Consider the following 19,432-nt stretch of genomic DNA (forward strand, 5'->3'; position numbering starts at 1 on the left):
TATGGTCCTCAACAGAGAACAAAGAACCTCTCTACCAAAAGGCCATGTGAAATAAATCTTTCAGATCTACAGGGGAAGTCTACTGTCACACTTGCTTCACGGTTCTCAAAAGCTCGTTAAAAAAATCAAACCGGAAAAAATAAAAGAAAAACTGGCTAAAATCAAACTGTTAGCCAACCCCAAATATTTTGACTTTTATAAATCAGTGCAACACAGCCTCAAATTCAAGTGCGATTTGAAGCCTTTGCCAGAGAAGATCTCAGACTGCTACATTAGATCATCACTAAACAGATTCTAATACCAGACTTCGCTCTCTCTCTCTATTTTCTTTTTCTCCTTTGCTACGTCAAGATTGGTTCATACGAAGAAGTACTTCATGTGAATGGACTTTATTCACAAATAACGTAAAATAATAAAATTATTTTATTTTATTTGGAAATACAGTAATTTTATTATACATAATCCACATTTTAATTAATGTTTAATTTTTAAACATTAAATTAAAATTTAAATTTAAATATTACAAAAATATTTTAATTTAATTTTGATTTAAGTTAAACTTACTACATTAATTTAAAATACGGATGTTTAAATTAAAGTCTGACCAATGTTTTACGGAATATCATATGTATCCTATCCCTGACCGCAACAGGCTCTTTCAACATATAAATAATCTAACTGTTCGATTTTGCACTTTCTGCGAAGATTGAATATGTCGCTTCCTCTTTCTAATTGAGAGAAGAAGACAGCTCTATTTGCATCTCTATTATCAATTAATTGTTTCCTGTGCCTGATCACCAGTCGACTATCCTTGCTAAAGTTCTACTGTCATCATATACGTACAGACTTGAAACTATAGATGCGCGCATGCCTACTTAATCCATATTGAAATGGTATTTTGTATACATAGATTTTTATTTAAATTATATATAACAAGTCTGCTTTCTTAAATTTCGAATATCATTCTATCAAGAGTAGTCAGTTTCCAAGAAGCATACAGTCAAATCGGTGACAGCTTTGGGAAGAAGTGAATTCGATGACAAAGGGACTTCAAGTAGTCACAGTTAATAACGCTGTCATTCCAGCATTCATATGATCGTCCACGTGACAATGTAGCAACCAGGTTCCCTTCTTATCTAAAACCATCTGTGCGGTTTGGTAAACTCCAGGTAGGAGATCCACCACGTCGCCTCGAAGTTCTTTATCAGTGCGTTGCACAAAAGTTAGTCCGTGGAAATGAGCGCTGTGCATATCAATTTCTGTGCCCATTCCTATCATATACCAGGCTACTGTGTCATTTATTTTTCCAGTCAGTCCAGGCAAGGTTGAATAAATACGACCGTTGATAGCTGAAAATAAAAGAAAAGAAAAAAGCAGTTAGGAATTACATTTCTGATTTGGTTTACATTTAAAGCCTAATTCAACTGTCATTCGATAGTTGAAGCAGACCAAGAGTAAATTTACTTCAATTGTTTATTGATCCACTTTATCCAATATGGCACATTTTGTTTATTAATGACTTTATTGATCATCATGTTAATCTGTTATGTAGAATATTTTTAAGTCTGAGAAAAAATAAACTTCGACCTGCCCTTGTGGTAAGATCAAACATATACAAAACCTCGAAAAAGGGAAATTTATTGTTTTATTACAAAACTTCGCAACCTAAGTATATGCAGTAATACTTCTTTCCTTCTTCCTAATTGAATGCATTGCTTTTTCCCAATGAGAAATCTAGAGTGGTGGAAAAAGAGGATGGGGTTATTGTTCAACAAGGCCTCAAGCTACTACAGTCCTACGATACTGTGCCATATTATACCAAAGGCGCTTGAGGCCCTGTTCAACAATGCCCCGTTGCTGAACGGGTCTCAGTTGCACACACCCAAAATGAAGTCCGTAGTATCATCTCGTTAATCCAGTTGAAGAACTAGATTAACGAGATACTAGATAATAAATTAATATAATTAATTTATATTAATTAATTGAAATTGAAAAATAAAATAATAATAATAATAATAAATGCATAGTTAGTGGATGGCGTAGGGAAGGGGGACTTTCAAAAATTTCTAAATCAAGTAACAAAATAACCTTACAGTGTTTCAGGTTGCTTTCTTTAAAATCTTCATTTTCTGGATCCACTGTTTCTGGTTTCCCACAGTAGGTGGCAATGTTGTTGTCTCGATACCAGCTAACATTTTCGTCGAATACAGTGAATAGCAAAGCATATTCGTGCGTTACGTCTGCTCGAACACCTGCAGTGAACAAATAAAACATTTATCAGTAGCTTGCTAGGCGACAGAAATGGGAAAACGAAACTATCTCAGTATTTTTACTGATAACCTTGCTTCCCTTCCTACGTTAGAGTTAGTTTTACACAAGATACTTGTCAGTGTAAAGTATAGGCATTATTAGAATACAAAACCTTTACACGGCATGGAGAACACGTTGCGGTAACTTAAAGCAGATAAAACAACCGCGCAAAAAAATTTAGTAAAAAAGTTATGAATATCAATTTATTTTTCCACACCAGCAAATTACCAATTTACAATACCTATATAGAGCAAGTGCAGTATATTAATAGTTTAAATTATCTTCAATAGTTTTAAGTTTTATTACCTGAATTTCCAAGCACCCCATTTCTACAGATAATCAAAGGTCCAACAAGTCCACTGTTTGTATCCTTAACTGGATCCATCGACGAGTAGTACGCCCACGTTGTGCAGTTGAATCCTGATTTTGTTGGTCCTGCTCTTTCAGGAACCTTCCACGTATAAGTAATTGTCGAGCCAGGATTTGCCGGTGAAGGAGTTCCAATGCTTGTTTCAGTTTCTACGATTAATCCATGAGGATAAATGTTATAAGGTCGAGATGCCAAGTTTCTGAAGACTACTTTAATGATATCTCCTACTTCTGCTTTGATTAGTGGGCCAAGAATACCCAAGTGCTGCGTACTATTACAAGGAGATTTCTGCTCAGAGAAAGTGCCACTTTTGTATTCTCGATAGCGAACTTTTCTGTATTTGGATCCGATGTGGTTATCATCTCTTGTGACAAATATTTTACTATCCCTGAAAAAAAATGTAAAATGAATTAATATTCACGACATTTTATTAAATCAAGTTCACACAAGTACTTTTTAACAAGCAGTACTTAAATTTTATAGCATGAATAAAATTGTAACATGAAGGCTGCAGATGTTGCCTTGCCTCTGTATCCAGAATAACAAAATCGAAAATTATAAATAATTGTTACAGATATTATGCAACAAACATTATACACTGCCCTACCATTAATATCCGGACGCCCCTCCATGGATGGGGAAACAGGTCCTAGCATGCAACACGTCAGAACCTGCTATAAATATGCACACTGTGCTTCGAACAGACAATTGCAAAAGTGGGCACGCAAGATGACACGTTGAACAGAATTACCTCAACAGTTCAACAGAATTGATCACCTCAACAAATGCTAGACGCCGATTAACATGGTGTAAGGAGCGCGAATCCTGGACTGTAGAGCAGTGGAAAACAGTCCTATGGACAGACGAGTCGAGGTTCGTACTCTACCAGTCTGATGGCTGTTCCTGTGTGTGGCGAATGCCAGGAAAACAGTTCCTTCTTGATTGTATTCTCCCAACAATGAAGTTTAGTGGAGGCAGTGTCATAGTATGGGGCTGCTTTTCATGGTTTGGCTTGGGCCCATTAGTCGTTATCGACAAAACCATGACTGCTGTGCAATACCAGGACAGCTTGGACAATTATGCACTTCCAGCATTATGGAAATACTTCGGGGAAGGCCCATACCTGTATCAGCAAGACAACGCGCCATGCCATACTGCTCGGGTCGTAACAGAGTGGTTTGAAGACATGGAAAAATTGGATTGGCCAGCCTAGAGTGCTGATCTGAACCTTGTTGAGCATCTTTGGGATGTATTGGATCGTCGAGTACGTGCACGTCGAGATCGCCCAAGGAAAAAAGCCGAACTAGTGGCTACGTTAAAGGCCGAGGGAAGGAACATATCACGTGACATTTATAAAAAGCTGGTTGTAAGTATGCCGCGAAGATTGAAGGCCGTCATGAAAGCAAAAGGTTTCAGCACAAAATATTAAATGACACAATAAAATCTCTTTTTTGTCTAAAGTCAGGTGTCCGGATATTAATGGTAGGGTAGTGTAGTTATATGTGAAAGTAGTATATGAATAAACAACTGTGTGATGTCTTAAGTCTTAAGACCTTTTGAGTGAACAGAATTTTTTGGAGCAGTATAAGTATTTTTCAGATTTTGCTGAATTACAAATAGTGTTATAACATATTATAAGAGTGTTATTTATTTATTTTTAAATAGTATGATTTCTGATCAGCAGTATAGTACAGCGTCTTTGAATAAAGCCTTGACAATGCGATAAGGGTTCCACCATTATTCCATTGCCACCAAGTTATGAAGTGACAACCCAGTTATGAAGTTTAACTCCACAATATGAGTATAATATAAGTTTAACTCCGCAGAGATGCCAGACAGTGGGCAATAGTAAAGTACTAAAAAGGTTTTGGGCTGAAAGTCTCAGATGACGGGAAATTTACTAGGTTGTAACACCGGAGTTGTATACCAGCCCACCGATGAGAAGCCAACAAGCTTCGAAACAGTACCATCTGCATGGTGGTATCGGCTGTGAATAATATCATTATTCACGGCTGATACCACCATGGTGAAGTGTTGCTTATACGAGGTAGTGCAATATCAGGCAACTCGTTGTGAAGGCATTACGAGATGTAATAAAAACGATGCCATTTCACCTACTTCTATGATTTACTACGAATTAAAGCGATGCTTTGCTCTAATTTGTTCGTCTGTAGGATATTTCTTTAAATAATTCATATTTCTTTTCCTGTCTACTGTTCACTCCAATGCATACGCAAAACAAATCAGCTAAGAAACAACAGCGGAACCTTCAGAAATAATGTACAAGCCTAGCTGGCTCTGTTAGTATAAGAAAATTAACATTCTTATGAAGTGACAGATATTAACCAAGAGAGATGAACACTGAGCTGAGCATAATCAGAAATTTATACGCCTTCCCAACATGTTCTTTTTCAAATTAGGTGTCTGTTTAATAACCACAGACGTTTTCATTAACTGCCCGTTAAATATGTATGTATTTTTATTACAAGCTGCTATATCTTACTCATGTTCCAGTAAGCTCTCTCCAGTAATGTCATGGCGATCAATTGGAGCATAGTCCCATTCTTCTTCGACTGCCGCAATGTAATAAACTTTGGTTGCAGCTGGTTCAGACATGACTTTTTGCTGAGTCTGCTCCTCCTCTGTAATGTTCTTGCAGTCCTGGACGTTAAATATTGCTCTCATTCCTCCGGTTATATGGTCGTTGGTTCTGCATGACAATTCCCATTTTCCTAGAAACAAAAAAAGAAGTGTTATTAGAGAAACCAAACAAAAAATAAAAAGAAGGCCTCTTGGACGTATTGCCTTATTTTTATTTTGTAGTTTTCTAAACTGATATGTTATAAAATTAAATTTTGAATGGCCATAACTCCACAATCATTTAGAATCGGGCTCACGTTGATATAATATTTTTACTCAGAATGATCTCAGATATCACATACTGAAATTATGCATATTCCTCGTGACTCACCCTGTATAAAAGAAAATGAAGATATTATATTAATTGCAATGGTGGTTACTTATGAACCTATTTTCAGTGGGGCTTCAGCGGCTGACAGTGACAGAATTATTGCCTTTTGAAACGAGAATTGAGTTAATCAGTCTCATTTGGCGGTTGCTCACCATGCAGATTTTTTAAGTTACAGAGCTCCGGTTAATAAGATTCATAATGTTACTGAAATTATTCTCGTAGGAATGAAGTACTTTATCCTAGCATTCAACTCTGAACTTCTGGTCCTTTGCATATTGCAAAAGTGACTCGAATCAAAATCTCCAGATGCAGTTTCTGCCTCCACAGAATCTCACAATAATTTCGAACAATAATTTTTAAAATCATTAATAAATACAAATTCGATTTTTTAAAAGTTTACGTGCAGAAACCTTGTCTTTTGCCCAAATGGCAAGCTAGCTTTCTGAAAATTCTATTAGCAGTTATTTTTGTCTGTTCTTACCTCCACCTCTTTTGCATCCTGCCTCTGTTGTATCTTTATATAAAGAGAAAGCTGGCTTTTAAGCATACTGTTTTATCTCTAACTCATGCATTGATGATATTGTTAATTTCTTCTTACCATACCAGAACACATTCATCAGATATTTATATACAGGGTGTTTCAGTTAAACGTTTCAGAACTTCTAAGAGGGGTAGGGTACATCCTGACAACTCGAAATCATATAGCAATGTGGGGTCGGAAATGCTTTCCTGAAGCGGTATTGTACACAGAAGTCGTCGTGCGACGTCGTGCAGCACAGATTCGATTTTCGGTCAATGTATGGGCCGGTATTATGGGAGATCACCTCATCGGACCTTACCTGTTACCGTGTCGTCTAACCGGACCTATCTACTTGATCTTTCTGCAGCAAGTATTGCCACAACTTTTGAGAGATGAACAGATTTCTGCATCGACGCAACAGACAATGTGGTTCCAACACGATGGAGCCCCTGCCCATTATAGCGGAGATGTTCGTAACTACCTGGATGTCACATTTGGTCAACAGTGGATCGGACGTGGTGGTCCAGTGCGTTGGCCTGCTCGGTCACCCGACCTATCATGTCTTGATTTTTATTTCTGGGGTCATATGAAATCGCTAGTTTATGACACCCCTGTTGACAATGCTGAGGATCTGGTTGCAAGAATCGCAGTAGCTGCCGAAGAAATTCGAAATTCGCCTGGAGTATTCCAGAATGTTCGGATGTCCATGCGTCGGAGATGTGAGGCGTGCATTGTAGCCCGTGGAAGAAACTTCGAACACTTACTTTAATCCATGTACCTTTTGCTTCTTTTCATGTATTATTAAAACGATTTCTCACTTACGGTCTCTTTTCTTTATGGTGCTTCTGTGTACAACACCTCTTCAGGAAAGCATTTCCGACCCCACATTGCTATATGATTTCGAGTTGTCAGGATGTATCCTACCCCTCTTAGAAGTTCTGAAACGTTTAACTCAAACACCCTGTATACTTAAAACCCATGCTGAGGAATCAACTCCGTTTTCTGATGTTTTACGCACTCTTATTTCACTAGTAATGTGCCTTCTGAATGGTAATTTGAACTCTTGTTCAGTTGATTCCTAAGAAGGGTGACAAATCTTTACCATCCAGTTTTCGTTCTACCTTACCACGACCATTTCTACATTACTAGAGAAATCCATTAACTAACAGAGCTTATGTATATTGACACAATCATCTGATTAACAATCGCCAATTTGGATTCAATCCAACTTCTCATTGCATAAGAAGCCGAATAGAGAGTAGATAGATCATTTATAGCACTGAGTACCACAAGTTTTAATAACTTAATAACTTTTTGTATTTGAGTCACATGAAAATTCACAAACGGGTTATGATACTATTTTCTTCTTGGTACAGGTATCAAGAAGCAAATAAAGTCACCTTAGTCACCTAAGGTGACTAGAAAGGCGTACCAACACCTTTGTTGACATTACGTGACTAAGCCAAAATGGCTGCTTTACTTGAAATGAGAACAAACATGTGCGCATTATTCGATTTTTGCATAAAAGCTAACAAAAATTCATAATCAACTGTGAGCTGTGTATGGTCCAACAGTTCTGCCCAATGAATAAGTGTGCTTTTCGTCTAATCCATTCAAACAAAGCCACAGCATACGATAGTGGTTCCAATGCACTTTCTTGCCTCCTTCTGAGTTTCATCTGTTCTGGCTTTTGAAAACAGTTGGTAAGAAACCGATTCTGTGATGACAGTGATGTTAAACAGCACATTGAAACCTGATTAAATGAGAATGTCGCTGAATTTTGCGGCAAAGATATGATTCCACTCGTGACACGGTTGGACAAAAGCCTGAATGTGTTGAATGAAAAACAGAGCAATCCAATAATAATACATTTAACCACAGAATGATCGTTCTTATGTGATTAAAATGTATTTTCACAAAATATCTGTTATTTTACTTTCAAACAACTTTCGTATTATTTACGTCTATAGAAGTTAAATGAATACGTATCCTATTGCTCCCAAAAATTGTCGTGTAAACCAAACCTCAAACAAAACTTTCATTTAAAATTCATACTAGTGATGACAGAAATTTAATTTACCTTGAGTTTTGAATTATGCAAAATGTAAAAAGATGCACAACTACGTGGTCGAGCTCGGAACAATACAAACTACTAACATCCAAATTACTCTCATGGACCTGTATTATCACCGAGCTGTTAGATAAGATATTCTGTCGTGGGTTTCCTTCTGTAATCATTGCCAATGTTTTCGTCAGCAGATCCTTCCATCTTAGTTTTCAGCATTTCTTATTGATTTATTAGGGACAGCACGTGGTGACCCTGGAAGTCCATCCCTTGTCTTTTATTCTGGATGTGCGTCCAACGCATCTTCTTTCTCCTAAATGGAGTGGATGACATCTTCGGCTTTGCTCAATTTGAAGATACCTTCCTTTCTGATGTGTCCCATTTTGCTAGTACAGTAAATGTTCCGTTCCATTGTTCACCTGGATAATGTTGAGGCTTCGCTTCTTCCCCTTAGGCTTCCATGTATTGCAACCACAGGACTTTATAGGAAGACAACCTTAATACAAATCGAAATTAGTAGAAGATTGTAAACCGCATTTGGGCTGCGCGAGAAATATTCGGGCCCAGCTCAAAACAATGTGGCTGCTCTATCCACTTAGGGGCAATATCATTCCCATGAGAACTTGTTATTTCAAAGATAAATTAATACATAATAACAAATAAAATTTATTCATACCTGGATTATCAGTCATCATTAATAAGGAGTGATGAGTAAAAGGAAAAAGTTCTATTGTGTCTCGGTAGGTGTTGTGATGCAGAAATGTCTGTCCATAAAAGTGGACAACATGCAAATCCGAGACGTCACCAAATGTGATCACGTGCCAGGAGACTACATCATGCAGACACATCGTGAGGCCGTCGAGATTTCCATACATCCGACCATTGATCGCTGAAAGTAAAACTAATTCAATAAAAAGGTACACATTAAGCACAACTGGAATAATATGCTCAACTATGTATGATTTTCGTCTATACTTAGGAATGGGCATTCAGCCGTACAAGAAAACTGGATTGGTAAGCTCAGACACAGTGCATCATATAGCCCAATGCTGAATTAATGTTTATATTTTTATTTTTTTGTCTGCAAGCGAAACGTCGTTCAGACTGATTAACTTGGTTTCCTCTTGACAACAGTAAATTAAAAACTTTTGTGTGTTTTGAAAGGCTGTTGTTGGTGAGGAAAGAAGCGACATTCGAGCAAGCAATTTAATGTAATCTAGCAACGTAATGAGTAAATGAACAATCTGTATTAGATCACTGATGAGAGAAAATGTCTCTTCATTCCTACCGGCTTCAGTACAATTAGAGAATGACAGCCGGTTGGAATCATGAATATTAAAGACAGTAAAAATGATTTCGCTAATCAAGTTGAATTGATGGAAAGTCGAGGAAATAAAGAGGTGAAAGTGGAGTAATTCCAGGTATTAACATGGAATATTCCTCTTTCACCTTTTTATTTCCCCGAATTTCCGCTAAAGTATGCGACAAAGAATATTGGAGCCAAAAACCACCAAAATCTATGTTCATCATTCTTTAAATAGGCAGGAACCGGGTAAATAGGGCAAAGTAAATGATTGGTCGCCGCTATGAGAGACAGTAGTAATAATACTAATGAATATTTTTTGTCTATGCTCCAAGAAAGCCATATGAGGTCAGAGGAGTTTCCAAGATACAAAATACAAGATCATACCGTATTTAGCAGTCATGAAGGCTCGGATCACGGTCAGCTAAAGCGTGTTTGTCACTTGCTTTTCGAAGATATCTGAGCAGATTCCGTTGCCCACCGGAAGAATTTTATTACTGTTATTCTTAGTCTCCGCTGTAGTTAGATCGGGAGGAGGAGTGTGAATCCCCTTTCAGACATTCTGTGTTGTCAAACACTTTACACTGTACACACTTTATCTACAAATACTGGCTTCAACGATTGCAGTATACACCCATTCTATTGTACAAACAAATGGCCTCATTAAAATTAACGCCTAACATCGTTATGGGCATACTGATTTTAAAGAATTTACCTCACACCTACCCTACCAAAAATGGCTGGAAGAGACATTTATTAAAAAAAGAGAAAAGAACAGATATGTTTGTGGTAAAGAAAGTGATAGTTGAGAGGCGGTAAAGTAAGAGGTTCTGGATATTATTAATGAGCTTATTTGATTTTATAATTGACACTACGGATATTTTTGAAGTGAATTAAAAAGTTTCGGGAGAACTGTATATTTTTCTTAAACTAAATATAAAGCTTATTTGACGTAGTCTCATCATAATGCTTTTTATGCACATAGGACATTCGTAATACCTGGCAAAAAAGTTAAGGAAAGTAAAGGAAGAACCAGAATTTTGCTCAACATGTCAGGAAAGAAAGTTGAAGTGTGAAGAAATAGAAGTCATGGACTGCAGACTCAGATGAGGAAATGTGCTGCCTCCATGTTTTCTTAGCCTTTCAAATTCTCCAGCAGTGATTAGGTGGCCAAATGATCGGACTAGGTGGTCAAATAACTGATTCCATTTTCAGGTTGAAATTTCGAATTACTGCTGTTAAATACAAAAATTTTCCCGCCAAGAATTTACTATTTTTCAGATGTATTCAATTCCCCTTGTCTTGTTTCGTGTACGTGATCCTTGTTATCTTTTTATATATATATCCCAAGAAAGAGGTACAGAATGATTGATTTTTTGTTGATCATGTTGTTATATCTGACAACATTTGATTCCTGTATTTTTTGACTTCGCAAACAGCCAAACCCACTTTCACGTCTTAACTTCAAGAACACTTCAAGCACTGCCACCGCATAGCTTCAGCTGGTTTGGAAATGAATTAAAAAGTTTTTTCAACACAGTTCAACTCAAACACTGAAGGTAAGATAACAAAAGGAAATTAGTAAATTGTTAATTTTTTCCCTTATCACATATTTTAACAGTACAACGGTGAGTTATTTTACATTATAATCTGCGTATTCATTCAATTTTTGCATGGTCGCGCAAAACGGGTGAGCGCTCTCAAAGCCTTTAAAATAATCAGATAACAAAAACTGTGCTTACAGTGCATCTTATTGGATTCTTCAAAGTCCTCGTCCGATCGATCGACTTCTTCAGGAACAGAACAATACGTCTGAATGTTGCGTTCGAAGTAAGGAGAATTATTCTCGTTCATAACAGAAAACATCAGCGAAAATTCTTTGTCGACATTTTTCTGTGAAAATAGCAACCAGATAAAGAACGTAAATAATTTTGTAATTTATGTAGTTTAACAATAATAATGAAAAAAGAAAAGAATATCTCGAAAAACATTAGAGTTCATTCGGTGTGCATGTTCGTAATAATAACTAATATTTGTTGATTAATCTTCAGTTCATCCCAAAATTTGGATAAACTGAAGATTAATTAACAGAAATGTTTACCATTTATAATTGTTAAAATTGGATATAATAAGATCCGCTTTATAACCCCTTCTATTAGTACATCCTAGTTATAAGTAACCTATTTACTATCTCTCAGTACTTAGCTTATATAAAGTGTCTACCTTTAATGCGAATATATTAAAAGGGGAGCAAAAGTGAAGGCTTAATATAAGTACCTGTTTTCCGCTAAGATCCAAAGAACCTGGTTTGCAAATCAGAAGTATTCCATTGAGACCAGCATACGCATCATTGATGCTGTTACTGTTCGAGTAGTACCTCCAGGTTATACACTGAGGATCTGCAGGTGTAGGTCCAAGGTCTTCAGAAATTATCCATTTGTACGTGTTAGATTCTCCTGGCAAAACTCCTTGTTTGTTTGAATCCTGGCTTGGTTCTGGAAAATATGCGAAAATAGTCCAATTTAAACTAGTATAACTAAAATTATAGGGAAATTAAATAAAGAATCGTTCCAATCGTCAACATATAATGGAAGCTAGCCTAGCGTGTTAACGTTGCGATTCAAATTGTTGCGACTGAAGTAGTACAGGGGTGATTTAAACATAAAATCTAACATACCACATTCAGTACTGCTTTTATTTTTATGAGACAGTATTATTTCCAATATTAGTGATTATAATAAAGTTGCAGATATGATTCTGTTGTTTGTTTCTTTAGCTACCAGCTGATCTGAAACTTGCTAACCCATTGTGGTGAAGGAAAGCTGCGTTGATATGTAACAGGGCAAGTCCACATATACATAGATATCGAAATCCATATCTATATTTGGAAGATATGCAAATTGATATCTTCATTGCATATATTGTGGCATACAATATGTTTAATTTAAAATGGAGAAATTTATTTACAAGCCATAATTTAACTTACCCGATAACATCGCTTTAACATCAAACGAAACTGGGATAGACGCTTTATTCTTAAATATCACTTGTAGGACATCTCCCACTTCTGCTCTAAGAGTAGGTCCTAATAAACCAAGATGCAGTTCATTCTGATTTCGAATTTTTTCGTTCTGGAAGGACGAATCTGTATATTCTCTGTAGACTGCTTTTACATATTCTCCTCCGATTGTTGAGTTTCCCTTGACAAAGAATACAGAAGCTTCGCTGAAAGGGGGGAAATACGAATGTTTCTAAGAAGCAGAGTATTGTGACATCAATAATTTTGAAAAATTATCTGATTTAATAGATGAAGTACTGTATAAATCAAAGTAGATTATTCTCACAAGGAAAGACATAACGGTGTTAATATTGTAATTTCGTTCTCTGCTATCTTCAGATTTTGGTAAATCTTGCTAATAAACTAAAATTTTCAATCCTTTACCATATTTAGAACAAATTTTTTATCTAAAAAATAATATCAACTTATTTTATAGCTGCCATTTTATATAACTACTGGTGACAATTGTGCATTTATAGTCGGTTTATGTGCTAGAACTGAAAAGTTTCAAATATTGTAAAAAGTCTTGATGTAGAAGTCCGATGCACACTTCACGCCTGCGCGCACGTGCTCAGAGGTGAGGTACTGCGCAAATGTGAAGTGTGAATATATATATGTCGATATTCGCAGCTGATGACTGTTTGGAAGGTTCCTATGTTTCTATTTTACTGGTAATACATATACGAATTCAAATGCACATGTACCTGGAATTTGTTCTATAAGCTATGTGTGCCCATATATATCATGCATAAAAGAGTAACAAATCCAACCAATAGAACACAGTCCAAACTGTGTTCTAATTAAAATTAACTGTGTTCTAATTAGAATTAAAATTAACTTAAAATTAACCTTAAATAACACGGAAATTAATAAAAGTTAAGTACACGTATTCACTCATGCATTACTACGGTAAGAATCATTTGAAAATTTTAAATTCCAAATTTATAAACTTTCATTTCTTCTCTCCCATCTTTAAGAAGTATTATAACGAAAAAATCTGAATAACAGGACTTTGCTTGTTTTTGAAAACGTGCCTAGCTAGCCATCCTGTTAATATTGGGCCTGGATGCCAACAAATACAATCAGTTTTCGCAACCGATAAAGCAACGGCCAATAGCGCCATTCAAAGCCCATTATGTTCTGCAGACCATGCAACAAAACTGATCACCGAGATAGAGTCCAGTCACCAGTTCTGGAGGGGTTACAATATTAACAAGTCCACAAACAACATTGCGATATCGTGGAAGTCATTCGAGCTACAATGAATGGTGTGTGGCGGAATTCATGGCCAGAGTAATTCTAAGGTGTTCAGTATCTTGCCCATGTATCCGAAATTCATTTACAGATTGTGGAATTGGCAAATGAGGTTGGCTTCGATGAAGCGGACAATATAAGATGCTGAGCTGACCAACGAGGAGTTCACGTCTGTCGTTGAACCGCTTAAAATCCTACTACAACAACATTCGCTTAAACAATTACAAAAAGCCTAAAAAAATTAAATTTCATAAACGTTAAAATTATAATAATAAAATAAACGATATTAAAATTAGAGCTATTTAAGTAATTATAATTCCCTTTGAAGCTGTCAGTATGCTCCACCAAAGAATCTTGTCTTGCATAACTACTACTGTATATGTGATAATAGGAAATCTCATGGTAAAAAGTTCCTCGTTTTATACAATGAATGTTTAAAGCCATCATTTTATACAGCGTTCAGTTTTTGAGAGTTTTAGAAATCCTTTTTTCTCGTATTTGACAACGAAGTTTGATAAATAATTGTTAAAAATAGACTCTAAAAATGATTTACAATGCACGTATACGCTTACCTGTCTTCAGTAAGTAATTTGTTGTTGAATTTGTTGACTCCAGATGGCGCATAATTCCATTTTATTTCTTCGGCCGCAACGAAGTACTGTCTGATTGTTCTGGGTTTGTTTCGAGAGGTTGGCCGATTGCTCACAGTAAAAAATGATTCCATACCAGCTAGAAATCAGAGAAAAGAACGTTACAAATTGATGGATAACGTTGTACGTACGTAAATACTTGGGCCAAGAATATCCGACTACCCAGGGGTAATTCTGCCTGGTAATTTGCTAGAATCCACTACAAGATGAACTTCAGACTTTTACTATGCCATAAAATTCTCCCTGGTGAATTGTAAGACAGTAAAATTATGGAGCACAGGGAGCATGTTTTTAAAAATATCCTCCTTTAGGTTTAATAACTGTAATTAAATTATTTGACCTAGAATAATGACACGATTTAAACAATATGAAATATATAATTTTACTTTTTTGTGCTTCTATAAATACGAGTATTTTAAGGTTAATTGAAGTTAAAAAGCACTAATTTTTAATACGAATTAGTAATAATACTTATGTCAGTTGAAATGAATATTAGTAGACATAATATACTAATGCTTCCTGGCCTCAGGTTCCTGCACTCGCTTAAAAACAAATAAGCCGATTTGGTATTATTTGGCCCTCTGATACAGAGAAAGACTCGTTGTATACAGTACTCTAGGTGTAGCCTGACCAAAGGTCAGGCCACACCTAGAGTACTGTATACAGGTCTGGAGGCCTCATTTCAAGAAGGATGTAGAGCTGCTGGAACGAGTACAGAGAAGGGCAACAAGATTAGTGAATGGAACAAAGGGGTGCTCTTACGAAGAAAGGCTTAAGTTTTGCAAATTACAGTGTCTGGAGACTAGGCACCAGCGAGGTGATCTGATAGAGGTGTATAAAGCCTTGAATGGTTTGAGCATGCTCAATGCCAATGGGATTCTTCCTCTTGCTCAGAATAATCACCTGAGAGGGCATAAATTCAAATTGAGGAAAGACAGATGTAGGATAAACGTGCGGAAATTTGCCTTTAGCCAGCGGGTGGTTGGTTGGTGGAACAGACTTCCATCCCTTGTGGTGGAGGTTGATAGCCTAAATAAATTTAAGGCTCAGCTGGACAGGTATTTTGAACGAACAGAGGGGTGAAGTGGAAGTGGTTTTTTTTTTTTTTTTTTTGGCTGATGCTGCATAAGCTTGCTTTCTTGCATCAAATGCCTCTACTAATGCTAATGCTAATACTAATGCTAATGACCACTTGAAATGGAGAGAATATACAGGGAACACTGAAAAAATTGTATAAAAAGCGAGTGAGTGATAAACGGTTTCCCGTTTATCACTCACTTAGATTCGGGAAAGTCCTTAGATTCGGGAAAGTCAGTTGTCCTTAATTTCGAATTGCTAACAAAAAAAAAAAAATAATAATAAAAAATAGATGAAAGGAAGCTGATCAGTGATTCCAACCGCATTGTAGACGATGGGTAGCTAACTTCAGCCTGATTGTGGCACAAAAAAAGTGTATTTTAGTGGCATACTGCGAATGTCAATGTACATTGAAGCCCGATTTACATGCTGCATAGCCTAAAAAAAAACCACTCCTCTCAGTACTCAATGACGAATACCTAACAGGTATTCGTCATTGAGTATAGTATTCGTGTTACATCGCAAGCAGTCCACGATCTAAAATTCTCGTCCACAAGTTTGGAAAAGAATGTACCAAGTTCTTAGTCCACTGATTGGGTTATGGAGGGCCATTGTTGGGTCAGCCGTTACTTTCGATCTCCAGTGGCGAGTAAACGTTATGCCGTTCTATCTTGTTATTTTCAACCCATTGGTATAACGAAAACAGGCATGTTTGTAGAAGATCTTCCAGTTCGTTGCAGTTTACGAGTTCTTGGTATTCTTAATAGAGACCTGCCTTGGGTTTGAGTTTGGATATTTTTCTCCTCCTTAAAAGAAAACAAAAAATTAGTTTATTATAAATGTCACTAGATGATTGGGCTAGGGTGCCATGAATGTGGATAGACAATGACAAAGAATAAGCTCCGTTAAAATCCACATTGAGTTCTCTAAAAGCACAAGGCAATAATAACGAATTTAAGATATTCCGATCTGTGACGAAGAGAAGATTGAGTATTTATTAATTGCCACAATACCTGTCAGAATTTAAACTATAGTTGCGATAGGAAAGTGTAAAAATACACAATGTTTCAAACTGACTGGAAAATAGAAATTTCAGCTGAAGGATGAACAGTTTCAGTATATCTGATGAATAGGTTCAGTATTTCGGTTCTGCAAATTGCAGCGTCTGGAGACTAAGGCACCTGAGAGGTGATTTCTGATTGAGGTCTTTAAGGCTTTGAATGGATTGAGCAAGCCCAATGTTGATGGGATTCTTCCTCTTGCTCAGACTACGCGCATGGGGGGGGCACAAATTCAAATTGAGGAAGGATGATTGCAGAACAGATACGCGGCAGTTTGCCTTTAGCCAGTGGTTGGTTGATTGCTGGAACAAACTTCCATTTATTGTTGCAGAAGTTAGTAGCTTAATAAATTCAAGTAAGAACTAGATAAACTATTTGAGGGAATGAATAGGTGAAATGGGAAGTGTCTTTTTTTTTGTTTTGCCTGATACTGTATAAAGTTTCTTCTTTCTTGAGTCGTTTGTCGCTGCTAATGCTAATATCATTCCACAGTGGCAAATTACTTAGGCAAAAGATATAATTTACATGCGGTACCCTTATATTAAGTGCTTAAAAAGAAGTTTAACTGGACAGGTTTTGCAAAGTTAGTTGGCTGATTCTTTTTTTTTTTTTTAATTTATTGGAAAAAAAATCAAAATTCCGTGTTAACTTTACTCCTAGTTCAAACGGTCTGAAAGTTTGTTCCAGTGGCGCCATCTATCCCTTATCAACCAAGTTGTATATTACTAAGTTAGTGTATCTTGTCTAAATTGTGTATATTCTATGATTGTTTTTCTTTTCTTTCTTTTCCCTTTATTTACAGAACCCACACTACAAGCATAATGGATAAGACTTTTCCCTGGTACCAAACCCATGTTTTAATCTTTTAATTCATCCCGCAGTAGGCTTAATAGTACATCAGAAAATAAAACCAACTGACTACATACTAATGAAATTTTAAAAGCAACTGAACAAATCACATGATAAAACAAGTTGGTGAAATTCGGATGGGCCCATTGTTCACAAGTTTAGAAAGTGTGTTTTCTGTATTCTTTGTATTTTCTACGGTCGGTTTGCCAGTTACAGGAAGACAAACTCATGGTTTTAGGGATTGGGGGCGAGATGAATCATTCACTAACTGGCTACGGGTTGAAAATAGCCCATCAAATAAAGGTTCCTCCTACCTTGACGGAAAGTATCCCTCAACTTCTACAGCGAAGAGAATCGAATTCGGAACATAAACTTCTTCACCCAAGAGGGCCGTGAATTCGATTTTTCTCCAATATGGAATTTCTTTTGCAAACCACTTCGGAACCTTCGCTTAAATAATAAATAAATCTCTGCTTATACTCCAGGACGACTGCATGCGGGCTTGAACCATGGTCACTCAAAGTGCGTGTACTTTTATACCCTCGTGCTTGCTCCCTCGAGTCCAGTGTGGGGGGGGGAATTATTGCAATACTCTATCTTAAAACAAGTAGGCTGGTGCTTAGCTTATAAGCTCTATCCAACCATTTATAACTTCGGACAAATTATAAATGGTTGTGAGGAGAAGGGGAAACGTTCTAAGTTAGGTGCATTTTCCATTTGCGAGCTGTCATCTACAATTTTGAAACAAGGTTGAAATAATTAGAATCAGAATACTTTGCGCTTAGAACTTCTTGTTTTAATTATTACATTTTTCATTAAGCAACGCAACTTTTCCTATTAATATAATTTCACTTTAGAGAATTACTCTCATTGTCTTTTAATTTCCTTTCATTTTGTTTAGAATGCTTTCCAAGTTATCTAATAAAATCCTCGCACTAATTAGATATAAAAACTGCTGTTATTGAAGAGCGGGCAATTAAGATAAGAGAGTTAAAGCTTTTATCAAATGAATCTTGTAAGGCATTTGACTTTCATTGTGCAGGCGCGATCGATAAAATGCAGTTATTTTTCTTTGATTTATTATTATTTTTTTTCCTCTTTGCCATTACTTCGAAGTAATTACGAAAGTTCGTTCTTGTTGCATAATGACGAACTAATTACGTATATTCTTGCACTCTAAGTGGCGCCATCTATTAAGCATTACTGACTTTTGTTCTTAAGAACATCTTAAATTTACTGGTACTATAATTAACAACGTGCTGTAGTTGTTTAATTAATTCCTATGAGTGCCACCACGGAGAGTTGAACTAGAATTGAACTACCTCTTGAAAATTATCACTCGTATCATCTCAGGTATGAATAGTAATTTTAACTTTATCGATCAGCCTTGATCAAAATTTTTAGCAACACATTTGTTAATTCCCTGTGCATAATTATGTATTAATGTGTCATTATTTATATCTTCTCTAATATTTATTTGCATAGTGTTTTGGAATGATTAAGTGATTAATTTTTGAAATATTATTAAAGAATGAAAATTGAATTTACAGTGACAGCAAAATTAAACTGTAGAATGTAGTCATTTAATTTTTCGTTAAAAGTAACTTTCTTTTTTATTTATTTAGCTAAAAAATTAACATCGTTGCAATTAAATTAATTGTAATGAGGTTAAAGTACAATTAAGATATCATGCGAACAGTACTTCAGAAAGAGAGCGACACGCATTTTGCATTATTTCATTATTTATTTATTCAGGAGATATAGGGACCTTTTTGCTCCGGGCACTGGAATGCCTAATTACGGCTCTGATTCTGATGACACCATTACAGACCGCTTATAATCTGTACTCACGAGATAAACAAGTTACTCCTTCCCAAAACAGCATTTGTAACGGCATACAGATTTGAACAGACGATTTGTGGTTATGGTTACCAGTTCAGATCT

General features: G+C 36.2%; 1 protein-coding gene across 1 annotated transcript in view; it reads right to left on the reverse strand.

Moving 5' to 3' along the window:
• Window positions 1–604: 604 nt before the first annotated feature.
• LOC150078326 (ceruloplasmin-like) overlaps window positions 605–19,432 on the reverse strand; it is a 38,753-nt gene continuing 19,925 nt past the window's right edge. The window contains exons 7-15 of the mRNA XM_090385288.1: window positions 14,424–14,580; window positions 12,526–12,764; window positions 11,817–12,034; window positions 11,282–11,432; window positions 8,913–9,125; window positions 5,184–5,412; window positions 2,617–3,068; window positions 2,094–2,252; window positions 605–1,349 (exon numbers count right to left, since the gene is read on the reverse strand). Coding sequence (XP_090241414.1) covers window positions 1,051–1,349; window positions 2,094–2,252; window positions 2,617–3,068; window positions 5,184–5,412; window positions 8,913–9,125; window positions 11,282–11,432; window positions 11,817–12,034; window positions 12,526–12,764; window positions 14,424–14,580 — 2,117 coding nt within the window. The 3' untranslated portion in view covers window positions 605–1,050. The remainder of the gene's footprint in view (window positions 1,350–2,093; window positions 2,253–2,616; window positions 3,069–5,183; window positions 5,413–8,912; window positions 9,126–11,281; window positions 11,433–11,816; window positions 12,035–12,525; window positions 12,765–14,423; window positions 14,581–19,432) is intronic.

This window comes from Mastigoproctus giganteus, chromosome 11, assembly GCF_048544385.1.
Source record: "Mastigoproctus giganteus isolate SK-2022 chromosome 11, ASM4854438v1, whole genome shotgun sequence".
Taxonomy (NCBI): domain Eukaryota; kingdom Metazoa; phylum Arthropoda; class Arachnida; order Uropygi; family Thelyphonidae; genus Mastigoproctus; species Mastigoproctus giganteus.